General features: G+C 38.0%; 1 protein-coding gene across 2 annotated transcripts in view; it reads right to left on the bottom strand.

Moving 5' to 3' along the window:
* Nucleotides 1–723: 723 nt before the first annotated feature.
* The window catches only part of COL4A5 (collagen type IV alpha 5 chain), a 228,008-nt gene continuing 213,286 nt past the window's right edge, over nucleotides 724–15,445 (bottom strand). For both annotated transcript variants that reach the window (XM_057495198.1, XM_036924940.2), the window contains 9 exons: nucleotides 13,178–13,250; nucleotides 12,971–13,042; nucleotides 12,039–12,167; nucleotides 11,125–11,223; nucleotides 9,433–9,645; nucleotides 5,230–5,407; nucleotides 3,349–3,463; nucleotides 2,849–3,021; nucleotides 724–1,974 (listed from right to left, as the gene is read on the bottom strand). In XM_057495198.1, coding sequence (XP_057351181.1) covers nucleotides 1,893–1,974; nucleotides 2,849–3,021; nucleotides 3,349–3,463; nucleotides 5,230–5,407; nucleotides 9,433–9,645; nucleotides 11,125–11,223; nucleotides 12,039–12,167; nucleotides 12,971–13,042; nucleotides 13,178–13,250 — 1,134 coding nt within the window. In that variant the 3' untranslated portion in view covers nucleotides 724–1,892. The remainder of the gene's footprint in view (nucleotides 1,975–2,848; nucleotides 3,022–3,348; nucleotides 3,464–5,229; nucleotides 5,408–9,432; nucleotides 9,646–11,124; nucleotides 11,224–12,038; nucleotides 12,168–12,970; nucleotides 13,043–13,177; nucleotides 13,251–15,445) is intronic.

Genomic DNA, 15,445 nt, shown 5'->3' with positions numbered 1-15,445 from the left:
TCAAAGAGCAACCTTCAATATACAGCATGGAGAAAAATCTAGGGGGACATAATATGGTGTTTTCATTTGCAATTATCCACTAGTGTTTTCATGTAAATGGCTACAGATGGAATTTGCAAAGGGCTAGCCTTGGCATCAATAGTATTATTAGAGAGTTACCATTACTTAGAACCTAACTTTTACTACTACAGATGTTAAACTTTAGATTTTACACGGGTTCACATTAGGGTCTAAAATTCTGAAAATCATTTTGGTTGTCCTACATTTTACCTGTAACACAAATTTTACTAAAGTAGCTTTTAATGCCTTTTACTTTTTAGTAAGTCCTTGACTATTTTAGAGAGCTACACGTATTCATTCTTAATCATTAGGAATATTAACTCACTAATCTGCTTTAAACAATACTAATGAATTCTTCCCTAAATGGAAAGTAGTTCTGTTTCCTTTCTTAGCTATCAACATCACGTTTTTTAATAAATTTATTATCATAAAAACACCATCCAATGAGTTGTTTACTTGCTTGGAACACCTTTACGTTACTATATATTTTCTATCCATTATTAGAGTGATCCAAGTCTGCAGGGACTGCTTTTGGTTTGGAGCTGGTCTAAATGATTGTCTGAGAAGGGGCTACTTGTTGGTGTGCAGCTATGTAGACTATCTGTAAATGAGCAGAGTTTTACACACAGGCTGAAGAGATACACAAAAAACCATCCTTATAACATATGATATCTTTAATTAAATTGATATTGGTGAGTTAAAAAACATTAAGTGAGAAGATGACAGTGAGGGAAATAAAATATTCTATGACTATTTGTAATAAAATGTTTAAAATAAAAAAGAGGAAGAAACATCATTTGGCTTGGTAATTGAAGAGGGAAGACTACTAAGTACTATCTTCCAAGTTGTCGTGCAAGCACAGACCACAGGAGAATAGTTCTTACATAGGAAGCACAGGGAAAAGAATCATCAACCTTTTTTGTATATTTTTGTTTCTCAAAATTATTTGGGAGAACTTCGCCTAGACAGGGATGGGCAAAAGCAAGACGTAATAAGAAACACTAAAATGGGGGTGTCTGGTATTGAGCATCTTCAAGAATGTAACAAAAGAGAAATTGTTCCATTTGATATTATAATTTGGCGTATAACATGAGCATTTAAAATTCTGATTAAAGTGAGTAAAAATGACCTATTTTTAAAAAAATGTCAAGTAAGAACTTAGGGGATAAAACTCAAAATATATTTACTCTCAGTAGTAACTTGATGCAAGAATATAAATTCTCTTACTTTGATAAACATGGATATAAAATCTTGCTCTCTGTATTCTAGGTTTTCCTACATTTTCTGAAGAGTGATTTATGTCAGGTCACATCTAAATGACTCAACATTTTGAGCTAAAAGGCTGTTTACACAATATACACATTTTTTACTTACAGAGCAAAATAAGCTTAACACTTTTATATTAAAAACCTGGGATACAGTAGGATTAGTAGCACCATGAAAAATAATTCTTCTCCCAAACTGCAGTTCTTTACTCGGTGTGATTCTTCTCTTAATTGAATTTTTAATGTGCCACTTTAGTTACTGGCAAAATATGTAGTCTTCATCTTATAATCCATGGAGAAAGTCATTCTGGACCCAAAAAGTAAATTCATTTCCGTATTTCTTTCATAGAAAAATAATAGAGACCTTGCTCTGGCACATTGCTGAGGTACATCTGAATCTTCAGGGTTACTAGTTAGCATGTTCTCTTGGTCATATATAATAGCACCATTGGTGGCAGCAGTGGTAAAGTTGGGGAGAGTGAGACATGGCATCCTGGGAATTATATATATAGATGTATATATATATATATCTCACATTTAAAAACACACAAGGAATTCTTCAAAATGTTATGTCCTCTTCATACACACTTGACATCGGCTAATACGTGTCCTCAAGTCTCCTGCTTTCAGCGTTTCTGACTGAGGTTTGCTGAGTGGTAAGAAATGAGATTATTAGATGAGCCTTTTCTGGTATTTCAATTCCATTATTGGTTCAAATTCACACCCAACATTCTCTTGGTATTTAAGTAGTTCTTCTGATGACTTAATGTTTCACTCTTCAGCAAGGGAATCTATTGCTGTGACTGGTATGGACTGAGAACCATTAGTGGCCCAAGGTATTTTTGTGACTTTTCTCCCCTCACATTATTATCTTTGTCTATTTGTCTCTCCCTCTCATTCTCTTACACACTCTTCTAATAGCCCTAGAATGAAGGGGACCTGGGAAACTTATAATGAATAAATAATAATACCTGATCATAAGGAATACATAATGATAATATGTAACAAAAAATCAAGTAATGAGAACTTGAAAGAAGCAACATATAAAAATAAATTTAAAGTGGAAAAAATCCAATAGATACAAGTATACTGAGGTACATGTATTATATGGAATCTTACTCGTTCAAGCACTTGGATAAGAGCCTTGAAAACATCCTGGCAAAGGATATCACTGGACTGGGGGACAGAACACAGATTACAATTTCAACTCCTAGGGTAGCCTCAGTCTAGTTGAATAGCTGCCCACTTGTTACTGAGCAGGTCATATAACCTTTTCTTGCTCTGTCTTTCTGTTTTTATTGAAAGAGTTTACTATCAAGTCACCTCACACTACATGTACCTAATGTTAGACAAGTCTGTTTTTCTGACCTGAGTCAGGTATATGAGAAGAACAAGAATAAATGACAAAGTCCACTAAGTTCTACTATTTGTTGGGTAAAAACCATCCATAAATTTTCTCTCTTCCTTAGCATCTCTGAAGGAAGCTTAGGACCTAAAGTAAACCAAAGTCATAAGTACCTTACCTGAACATGTCTGACACATCTACAGTTGCCAGCCAAAAGCTGTAGGAGTTGGCATAGTAGTTGCAGGTACCCCTCCCATGACATTCAATGAAGGGAGCTGAACGAAACTCTTCTAAGCAGGAACCAGGGGAGGCCAGGGCTTGACCTGAGCCCTCTGCCCCTGCACTCGTGTGCTACAAAAGACAAGGAAAAGTGTGCTGCAATACCTCAGTGGATACCCAAAGATATGTGCTGAGCTTGGCTAAAAATTCAAATCCAGTGAAGAAAGTAGGGCCAAGGTAAGAGAATAATATCCATGCCAAGGGTATGCAACAAAAGCAACAGGCAGATTATGAAAACATTCCAGAAAATGTGTGAGCGGGAACACAGTACTTAAAGAGAAGCGGTATGAGGTTCAAGCTTCTTACTATGCAAATGACAGAGATTCCCCATACTGGGAAGAAATGTAGATACAATGGGAAATCAGCTATGACAACAAAGACAAGAAGAGTGTTTCATACCATCATGAAGGAATAACCAATCCAGAGAGAATCCCATCCCTGAGGACAACGGGGAATCTGGATGGTCTGACTGTGTACTGCAATCACCACGGCTGGAGCTTCACATACTGCACATCTGGTAAGGGAAAGGGAGAGGGAGCACAGTCTACAGAGTGAGTATGTAGGAAACAGAATTTCCTCTTCTTGAGAAACCCTCCTGTATAGAAGCCCATTAAAGTGTCTCCAATGGTCAGAAAAAGACAAAAATGCACTTTGAGAATAAGTTTTGCATAAGCCCTGTTTTCCAGTACACATAATACAATTAGAAATGAAAACTGTAAGTTTTCAAGAAACTACAGAACCACTACTACAGCATTCTCGTTTTCCATTCTGCCCTAAATTTGTATTCATACAAGCCATAGGCAATGCCATAATTGCTGTAAGAGCTTGGCTTAGTATATTGCACATACTGCTTGTTGTCAAAGTGCCCAAGTGGAGGGTAGACATTTAGTAATGCTGAAACTGTAAGAACAATGTCTGGTAAACTGGAAAAGACAAGAAACAGACATTTTCCCAATCCCCACCCATTACTTTTCATCCAAAGGATATTTATTAACCATTTGGCCATATCTGGAGAAGCAAAACAAATCCAGAGTGCTGGGCAGGTACCCAGGGCACTTGGAGATGTGGCTGAAATCTATAAAAGCAAGTATAACAGCAACAAAGTAAACAGAGTTGAGTCTACCAAATTTTAATAAAGATCATGAGGGGGCCCTTTTAGTCCCAGGGTTGGGACTAACAAAAATCACAAAAAATGAATTCCCAAAGGATTTAGGCAAATCTATTAAAAAGGGTACCATGAATTTGCCAAGAGAGGCTAAACTACTCTTCATATTCAAAGTCAAAGAAACTAGACTTTCCAATGATTCATTCTTTATGGTTCTTGGACCCCCAGATCAATTGGGTCATGATCAGAATGAAAATAGCTTTATCTAATATATCTTGGAGATCAAGTTAAACTAGGGTTCTGATGTGATGAAACAATAGGAAATCTATTAATGGTACCACCTTCCTCTTAGTTACTCATGCTCCAAACCTCAGCTATCACTTCCTCTTTCCCATAGTTAGTCAACTACCAAATACTATCTATTCTATTAATGTGATACATATCCCCCACTGAGAGTTTCAATCTATTCCTACCAGGAGTATAGTAATACCTTCAATCTAATTGGTCCCTCTACCTTAAGACTATCTTCTCTATAATCCATGTAGTACACCTATGGTTCTGTAATCTTCTCTGAAATACAGCTCAAAAACTTTTCAGGGCTCCCCATTATATACCAAATAAATTTCAAACTAAAACCTGATGCTGAAAGTTGTCTATCAACTGGGCCCAACCTAACTTTCCAATGTCTTCTTATGCAATCTTTATGAGCTACATTCCACACACATCAATCTACTACCCACTTCCATGTTCTCTGCCTTTCTCTTATAACTGTCTATATCTCAAGCCCTTCCCATCCTTCAAGGACTAACCAGGTCAAAATGGATTTCTTCCACAGAGTCATCTCAGATTTCTCCAGTTGGAGTTAAACATCCCTTTCCCTGTGCTGTCAAAGACCCTCTTATTAGATCTATTGTAGCACTTAGCCCAAGCCTGATATGATATATATTAGATTAATATATATATTAATAAATATATTTGCCTAATGACTAGACTGTGAATTCTTTGTATATTGCACTATGTTTACCATGAAGCCTGCTCAAAAGCAGACCCGCAAAAGGCTCTTCTGTTCTACCTAATCTGGGAGGAACATGATTGGATTATTCACACTAGACTTATTTCTGACTGCCTAATCTAACTGGGGATTGGTAAAAGTCAAAGCTATACCAATGTCTCACCGACTAATGAATGGCTGGATGCTCTGGCCCTTCAGGGGCTCCATGCTCATTGGCATGGGCTCTGGGGTGGAGAGCCAGTAAGAATAGTCATTTCTTGAAGCAAAGTTGCAAACATTATTGATGTTGCAGAACATGAAAGGCATGGTACTGAAGCGACGAAGGCAGCTGCCAGCTGTGCCTAGAAAGAATTGGGGAGAAAAAGATGAAGGACTACATGATGATACTTTAATTTCTTCTAAAACACTAAAATAACCTTCCAAAGAGAAACTTGCCCACATTTCTTAGATGATATATTTTAATTATTCAATTATAAGATATACATTTTCTCATATTTTAACATTTCTAAAATCAGGTTATGTCTTATAATTTATCTAGACATTTATTGTGGTGGTTTATTATATATTTCCCAGTACTGTTTTTAAACTGGTGATACATCTTATAAACAATGCTCTCTTATGGAGAATATGGGGTAATTTTTTGTGGACAAGTGAAAGGCATAGACACTGAGTCCTTATCATATCATATCAGTATTTCCTCTCCAGGCTGCCCTCTCTTCTGAGACAACCCCAAGATGTATCTGTGTAGGTCTGCAATCCATTTAAGCCTAGGGACAATTCTAGTGCTGACCCATATGCACAGCAACCACAGACAGGTTTGGAGGTGAATAATAAAAAGGGAAAAATTTAATAAGAGAGAAAGGAAGGATATGAGGGGAAAAAGAAAAGAAAAAGAACTAGAGTCTTTGAATTTCTAAGCTGGAAGAAAAACAGAGCATCTCTACCAGTGACCAGGCCTTTCTCTCACAAAAGAATGAGGAAAAATGACGTACCTTGTCATACATTTTTAAGTTGACATTTAAAATTTTTTCACTGGAAGTTTAAATTGATACTGTGCCAGTTATTAAGATACTGGTTATTGTCTATCGGCTCCAAATCTACCCTTCCATACTCTACTTTGTAATACTGGAGACTGGGACTTTGCAGACCACATTTCAACATTGCCAGCTCTAATATCTAGTGTTTTATGAATATTTATATTTAAAAACAACTTTTATATCACTTCTTAAAATATACTCAATGTATGACTTGAAACCTAAAAATATGAATTAAAAGCATATAAACTTGTCTTTAACAATTAGAAATTATTCAATGCTCCTTTTGCATTTGGAAATTTTTTCCCCAATTATAGTTCCATTCTGCTTCTTTTATACAGTTTTATCCTAATGTACCTTTCATTGATTATCCTTTATTTCTTGAAACTAAACTTTAAAAACATTTAAAAACTTTCTGTGACCATATGATTTTACATGTTAAATATTTTACTTTGAGTGATCATCATCATAGTTATTATTAATTCATAATTGATAAAAAATATAAATGTTATACATTTTGGTAACTACTAAATGCAAAAAGTAAACTTTTATTTGAGATGCATTTTTTATTGAGATGGATTAAAGTGAACTGCAGAGCCTCAGTTAATGGACACTTTAACAAAACAATTATTTTGAACTGTCCCTTTGAATCTGTCTCTCTGAGGTTTTCAAACTTCAAGGCAATGCGCCATAGTATGATTCTTTTATAAAGTGGGAGGTGGGTGATAGTAACAGGGGATGTGCAAAAGCGGGTTATTCGAAGCATATGTACAGGCAATTCAATTTTAGGAGAAAGTATGTATGAAAGCTGAGGATCTGAAAATTGATTCTTTTAAAATCACATCTATGTATTTCTTGGATATTCCTCATGTGTCAAAAGGAGTATGCTTATCTCAGACTTAAGATGACTGATAAAATACCAGTAATTCTTAAACTTGGTGGATGGTTAGAATCATTGGGAAGTTTTATACAATAGGTTTGAGATAGTCCTAGGAACCTTTGTAAAAGTTCCCCAGGTTGAAAATCATTGATTTAGTCTAATTTACACATTTTTCAGAAAAAAAAACTGGCTCAGGAGAGGTGAATGACTCAAGGTCATGTGAGAGCAAATGACAAATTAGCGTAATTGAAAAATGGATGGATTTAGAATTGGTAGGTGCTTGATTCAATTCTTATCTCTTTCATTTTCTGAGGTGGCTTTGTAAAGTCACTTAAAAATGTATGTGTGCATGTGTGCAAGTGTATGTATAAAATTAAAGAAAACAATATTTGTCCTATATCTTTCTTGAGCATAGTTGTGGAAATCAAATTGGATAATGGATATGAAAGTGCTTTTTAATTATAAAGTAATTTAAAAATAAAACTAATATTATTGCCTAATTAGGGACAGGTTAGAAATATCCTGGTCTCAGAAAGAAGAGCAAAGGAAGAGGTACACAAAAGGAAGGGCCATAATGATGAGAACAGGGGTGTTTGTTTACATCTGTGCTGTATGGTGGCCGCAATGATACAGAAGTCTCCAGATTTTCAAAGAGAAGATGATTTCATGAACTCTCAATGCCTCCCAGATTCTAAAATTATAAGGCTGTACTGGACAAATGGTTCTTAGCATGTTTTTTAAATTATCCAGACAAAACAGATTAAGTACTAAAACTAAAATGAATTTTAGTATTCAATCTGTTTCCCCCACCCTCTTTTTTACACAGCATAATCCTTTCACTAATCCAACACAGACTGTGTATTTGATCAGGTGATTGTTCCTTTAACATCAAAGCTATAGTTGCCTCTATTCATTGCTTAGCCATCAAGATATTTTCAATTTGATCCTTGTATGAGCCCTAGCAGAGACTCTGCAATCCAGGATCATCCTTGGGATCTTGGGTCTTCCTATGACTGAGGCCTAAATTGTACCTGAGTCAGGGCCACTTTGTAGCTTACTATGATAGCTCTTGTTTGACCAAACATGTGCATTTTGAAAAGCTATAGTGACAAACTGGATAGCAGATCCCATTTTCTCTTTGCATTACATTTTTGAATTCCACAGTGCTCAAAGACTTCTAATGGTTCATACTGACTTGATAGGTTAGGGATTTGAAGTTTATAAGCTCGATTATGGTTATAAGTTAGATTCTGACAGTGAAGAGAGAATGAACTAAAAGGAGAATTTTATGTGAGAAAGACTAGAGAAAATTATCTAAAAGAGAAGAGTATTTTCACAATGAAGATTTGTTGATTGTAAAATTAGAAAAAGATGTTAAAGAGGAGGTAAAAGAGGGAAGGAAAAGGAGAAGAATAAAAGAAAAGTAGAAGGAGAAGAAAGTTGGGCAAACTCCTACTTCTTTTGCTTCATAACATGGTCTCTGACTATTGGCTTCCTTGTAAGAAGATGTGCCTACTCTGGTGGACCAGAGCTGCCTGTCAGGTGTGGCCATATGCCCTGGGAACAGAGCAGAACAGACCTCGGGAGGTCCCTGTTGCTGGAGAACTGTTCTCACAGAATAGCTCAGCTAAAGAGACCTCAGGAGGCCTCGTACCATTCAGACCCCAGAAACTGGGAACCCAGACTATCTTCTAAAATGTCTTTATGGCGGCAAAGGAGATAGTAATCCCAAAAATAGGCAGCCCCAGGTCAAACAATGGGACCTCAAAATCCAAGTTAAATGTTCAGAAAAAGAGATCTCGGAGATTGGAAGAAGTCTTGAGAGACATCCAGTCCAGCCTCACACTATCAACCAAACTGTCCACTCCAGTATAGAGAAGACACATGTGAACATTAAATGAAGTGCATTATGTATGGAAACATGGTGTTCTGTATAGCTTTAACCTAATCTGGTAATATTTTATAAAGCTAAGGTATTTATTTTAGGAACTATAAAGTAGCATAATTAAGCAGTAACTTGACTTTTTTTGCTCTAGAAATCACAATTCTCTTCAGAACTTATCTTTCAACTTGAGGAAGAGCAGAGTCAGAGAAGAGGACGTTATCTCCTATGAGTTATAAACACTGCTCATTCAAGCAGCTGCTATGATGTAGGAAGCCCAGGGAACACATTTCCTTAATAACTAAGCTAATAAAAGTAAATGTGGCCCTCTTAAAAATGGCTTGTTTTGAGCCAAGAACTGTACCTCACACTAACTACTGCTTTTAGGTTAAATATTATTTATTTAAAACTCATAGTGAATATATTTAGCTGCCCTTGACATGGTCCTCAATTTGGAAGCCCTAAAAGAATAGTGATGCACTTTGGCCAAGGCTAATCTAAAACCCAATAGGATTTTCATAACAACAAAAACAAAATGCATAGTAGAAAATAAGATGCCAATTATCTCACCCAAGTCTTGACCGTGAGCTCTTTTATTTCCTTGTACATACAGGAGAGAAAAGCCTTCATAAATCTGGACAGTTCCCTGTGGGCACTGTGGTGCATCTGTTGTCTGGCTGTGACGTGTGATGAGGAATCCATGGGCAACAGAGGAGGTTCCAGGGGGACCTGGAGGACCTTGCAATCCATCTGGCCCAGGGGGACCATCCAAACCACGGGTACCTATTTCCATTGAATCATCAGTATACATGATTAAGTAAGCTCTGATCCACTATTATGGCTTTTGACAAAACATAATGACCTCATTTGATTAGTTAATCTAGTCAATATTTACAGTGTCTATAAAGGTATTGTCAGATATCATGGATTTGGAGATGAATACAATATTGTCCCCGCCCTCAAAGAGACTGAAATACATATTTTTTCTTCTGGAATCAGCTGATGACATTAGACACTAAGTAAGTACTGGATGAGTGGAACAGTAGATGGGAAGAAGTGATGCTTAGTTGGGGATTCTGTATGCTATCTAGTCTATTGCTGAACCAAAACCCCATGACACAATTTCAGCCTGCTGTTTTGTTCATCAACGAGAAAGGAAGGGTGTGGGTGCCATGGGTCTGCCAGCTTCAGTGCTGAAAAACATTTTCCTTTCAATCTGTCTGGGGTGTTATTCTCACACATACCTTTTTGTTTAGAGAATAGGCAGAGCACACTAAAGAAGCCTTTTCAAAATGTTTATTTTCAACCTACCACTGGTTCCCTTTCTCCACTTAGCCTGTTGATTTGAGCTCACTTAAAAATTCTCTTTATAAACAAGCCTTTGGCCACTGTGTGTATAGATTTTCATTTTGGGAAAGTTCACAGCAATGCCCATATGTGATGAAATGATGCTAACTTGTTTCCTCTCTGAAATACAGTTAATGAAATGGCAGGGTGTTGGCCTAGGAAGGCCAAAGGTATCACCACTTTGCCTTGTTGCCACTGATTTTTTTTGCCAATACAAACTCTGTGTTTATATTATATGGAGTTATATTTATAGTCTCTGGCATTGCAATATATATTAAAATATTTTATGATCTTCTATTTCTATTTTGGCAATCTCACTTAATGTACTTTTTACTGCAAGTTGATTCAAATTCTTTTTGGAAGTTGCTTGAATACAGATTGGAAATCTAGTATATACCAGATTCGATATTACCAGGAGCACCTATTAATAAGTGACCTAAAAAATCTCCTTATCAATTTGTTATCTCATTATAAAATGCCAATATGACTCTCAAAGCTCTGTGGGGATCAATTAAACTTTGCAATTATAGTTACTGAATTTTATGTGGAAATTACACTAGTGATATTTTCAAATGTGGAAGGATTCAGAATAGTTTCAAGATGGTCATGGGATTTAAATCAACATTCTGAAAATTTTCAGAACACGTAAATACAGTGAGTACCCGGAAAATTCCCATTTTGAGGAAGAGCAGGGTTTTCCATACTCTAAACACATAAATAAAAACATCCTTTCTATGATTCTCTTATACTGGCAAATATCCTTATATGTGCCGTCCTATTTTTCCGCAGAAACAGATTCACTAGCTGGCTGCACTCTCTCAAGAAGAGACTCTGACTGTTCCATTTGGAGGCTATATGTCCAGAGGTCTTGAGACTTAAAGACTAGTACCCACAGCAGTGTTTTACTTGTCTCACCCGGCTGGCCTGGCAGACCTGGGTCTCCTTTGCGCCCACTTGCCCCATCAAAGCCAGGGAGTCCATTGCGTCCAGGATCTCCTGGAGGGCCAATTGGACCTATGGGAAAAAGAAATAGAATTTTCAAATGCGGGTAAAATAATTCCACATCCAGACCAGATCTAGGAGACATAAAGTCCTTGAGTGTCACTGAATTCATAATCTGGTTTTGTCTCTAATCCAGACAAATGAAGGAATAGCTCAAGTCCAGGACAAAAGAAACAGACAAAGATTTAGCTTTATTTTTAAACAACCCATTTGCCTCTGTGGAGATTCCCATAGTAAGGCAGTTGTGTTCTCTCTGCCTTCAGAACAAGATAGGACTGCAAGGCCCAACTTTTGTTATCTATCCCACCATAGGTAAGACTGTTACTGCCTGGTACACTTTATTTATAGGAAGACTACCACTCAATGACTTAATAAAATAAAAAGACTGAAATTCATTTCTAGCTTTCAAAGTTGGCTACAAGCATAGAGTTAAATGGCCAGCTAGACAGGATTTAGTTTAAAAATCATGAGGCCTCACAGTGGGGAACTAATGGCTGGCCTACCAAATCAGCCTTCTATCCTTTTGGTGGTTGGGATTGAGAAAGCAGCAGATTTTAAGTGCATATTAATTTCATTACAGAAGTTTAAATAACATTAAGCTAGTCATTCAAATTAGAACAGCCAGAGGAGCCAGAAGAAAATGGACTGTGCCTAAAAGAAATTAGGGCGTGAATAATTAACATTTTCAAGAAAAAGGAAATGGGACCTGTGGTGGTGTAATACTACTAGTTGCTCGGACTCTTATCAGAGACAAATTCTGACAAGTGAAAGAACTAGGAAAATATTTTTAAACAGGTAAGGTGTTAAAAGATGATCTGCAAAGGTACCTGGTAAGCCCTGCAGTCCTGGTAGCCCTGGTAGCCCTTTTAATCCAGGCTGGCCTGGGACCCCTGGTGGGCCAGCATCTCCTTTGATTATAATACTCTGTCCTGAAGGACCAGGTAATCCAGGGGGACCTACGAGGTAAAACAAACAAATTTGAAGGTAGGGCAGATAAAGGTCAGAGGAAATAGATGTCAAAGTGACCTAAGGTCAGAACAAGAATTGTGAAAGAAGCCAAGTTAGATGTATTGGAATGTTGCCATGTCTGACAGAAATATGCTTGGGAAAACTATCATCTCACGTAGAAGACTGAAAAAATAATTTTCTAAGGGTCAATGGAAAAATTGGCATATTTCCCTATTTTCAAGCCTTAAAGCATGACTTGCTACTAGAAAGTCTAATCCGTTACAAATCGGTGAACTCTGGTGTCAGGAGAAGACAATTCTATTTCCTGACAACTCCATTTTGATACTAACATCATTAACAGTTTTTGGGTCTTTTTTGTGCTTGTTAAGGGATCCACCTAATTATTAGTAGGGGAATTTAGCAGATGCCCTATTTCACAGTTTATAGGGAACCTCTGTAAGTCTCTCAGCAAAAAGAACTATTTTCATATTAAAAAAATACAAACATACCTATGTGACTTGCTCTTGTGATCCGTTCAGTTGAATATGGGATAGTTAGCATAAAAGCCAATAAAATCTCTATGAAGCATTCTTGTTGGTCCTGCACTATCTTATAAATAAAAGGTCTGCTCTTAATATTATATTAATAAAATAGAGACCTTAAGAGATCAGTGGAAGAAAAGTCCTGCCTACTTCTTCTCAGTTGTTGGGGACTGAGACTCTGAAAGTTTGGTTGAAAGGCAGAACACAAACTTTCAAATTCTTCACTGTGTTTAAATATCAGGTATAACTCTCTTGGGAATAGGTCTTACCTGGGGGGCCAATAAGTCCTGGATCTCCCTCGGGGCCAGTTGAACCAGGCATTCCACTGGGTCCTTTCATGCCTGCAAAGAAGGTACATACAATTGCACAGCAAAGCAACAGGGCTACAGCCTTTCCCCAGCTGAATAAGAAAATGAGTATCTTAATCCAAAGGAACTTAATGTAAAAGGAGAACCTCCAAACATCCCTTCAAATACCTGGAAATCCTGGAACACCAGGGAGACCAGTATCTCCTTTCATTCCATTGAGACCTGGTCGGCCAGGATTACCCTGAATAAATAAAATCATTAATTTCAGAAAAAAAGTTGGGGGGAGGTAAGGGAATGAGGGCATAGGTTTTGCATAGTAGTTTACATCATGGACTCTAGAGTCAAACTTACAGGATTCAAATCCTAGTTTCACCTCTTACTAGCCTGTGTGATGTTGAATTGATTATTGAACTCTTTGATCCATAGTTTTCTCCCCTCTAGAATAGAGAAAATAATAGTATCTACTTGATAGGGTTGTTGTGAGGATTAAATGAGCTAGTTCACACTAAGTACTTAGAAAAGGGACTGGCATGTAGTGTATGCTCAATAAATGGTAGCTATTATTTTCTTACCACTAACAAAGACACTTCTTTTTTAGTGTAGTCCTGAGGTGATAAGTGCTTGGATTAGAATCACATGTGCAGAAATGAAGTCTGAAAGACTTAGCAAAAAATATAGTAGGGCCTATTAATTAATTGAGTCTGAGGGTCAAGAAAACTGTGGGTAGAAAAAGAGTTGAAAATAACTCTAGAATAGACCTAAAAGAAAAATAAATAAAGGACAATGAAGCTCTAATTAGTAGGAATGAAAAAGGAGCAAGCCTGGAGCATCTTATTATACCAAAATGTAAGTAAGTGCTAAAAAAGGGGGGGGAAGGGCATGTCAGAAATACATAGGATATAGCTTGAAGAGGCTCCAAAATCTGGCACAATTTGAACAGTAATATGGGTAATGATACTTTAAAAATTGTAAATCACTGAAAAAATAGTATTATGAGTCTGTACTGATAACAAATAGGCAATAAATGGAAGAGAAGGGAGGCTCTTGCTTAAAGTAGGGCTGACTGGTGTGTGTGGAGGTAGTGCTAGAGTTGGAAAACCATCATTTGCCACTATTCCAATATTGGTAGGTTGAAGCTAAAATCAAAAGTAGAACATATCTAGGAGAGGTTCAAGATGGCAGCGTGAGTAGGGTGGCATAAATATCCTCCCAAAACCATACATATTTTTTAAAATACAGCAAATACAACTATTGTTAAAAGAGAGACTAGAAGATATAGTACAACAGCTAGGCTACATCTACATCTGTGAGAACTCAGCATCTCACGAAGGGGGTAAGATACAAATCCGTGACTCGGCAGGACCTGAGCATTCCCCCAACCCCAGATCACCGGCAGGAGGAAAAGAATCAAAGTGGGGAGGGAATGGAAGCACAGGACTGCCAAATGACCAGCCCTAGTAATCTCCACCAGGAGCACAGACACACATCGCATGGTATACCGGATATTATTAGAGAAATGGAAAAGTAAAATCTGAGACGGAGACTGCAAGCAGGTCCCCCCAGTCAGCTCCCCTGGGACAAAAGAAAAGCCAGTGCTTTAAAAGTCTTAAAGTGACAAGGGTTTAACAGGTGGAAAAAATCGTTCCGGCACACTCAGCCCAGCAGGCCATCAAATCTTAAGGAAATTCAGGCACCCTAACCCCCTGGGTGGCAACGCAGCTCTGAAGCCCCTCACGGCGATAAGCGACCTGCCGTTCATTTCCCCCTGCCAGCGATGCAAGCAAACCAGCTGACCCACCACTGCTGTGGAGCAGCTGGGGAGCAGCCTCGCCCACAGCAACCACACAGAGTCTTCTCCCAGCGTGCAGCTACCCAGGAAAGACCCAGAGGCTGACCCCACGTGCAGCTGCATGGCACAGGCAGAGGAAGCTGGGGCAAGGTCCGGAAGACACGATGGAGAACCGTTCTTGCAGGAGAACACACCTGGCATGTCAGCGAACCCCCACAGCGCCTTAGGCCATTGTGAGGGCCACCCCACCCAAAGCAGCTCAGAATATTAACCCAGAGACTGCTCCCAGTGCGTGGGTGACTGGCACAGGCAGCAGAGAAGGGCAAGGTGACCAGCAAGCAGGAAGGGATTTTGTTCTCCCAGCTGACACACATGCCACCTGCCAGCAATCACTTCTATTGCCATGAAAAGCCAGAAGAACCTGGTCCAGTCAAAAATCACTCAAACAACTAAAGAGAGAGGGCCTGGTGAGATAGATATAACCAATCTTCCTGAAAAAGAATTAAAAATAAAAGTCATAACCATGCTGATGGAACTGCAGAGAAATATGCAAGAGCTAAGAGATGAAGTCTAGAGGGAGATAACATAAATGAAACAATCAATAGAAGGACTTAAGAGTGGACTAGAAGAGGTGCAAGAGACTGTTA

Source organism: Manis pentadactyla, chromosome X (assembly GCF_030020395.1).
Source record: "Manis pentadactyla isolate mManPen7 chromosome X, mManPen7.hap1, whole genome shotgun sequence".
Taxonomy (NCBI): Eukaryota; Metazoa; Chordata; class Mammalia; order Pholidota; family Manidae; genus Manis; species Manis pentadactyla.
Note: the sequence above shows the minus strand (reverse complement) of the source record. Positions and strands in the feature narration are given on the sequence as shown.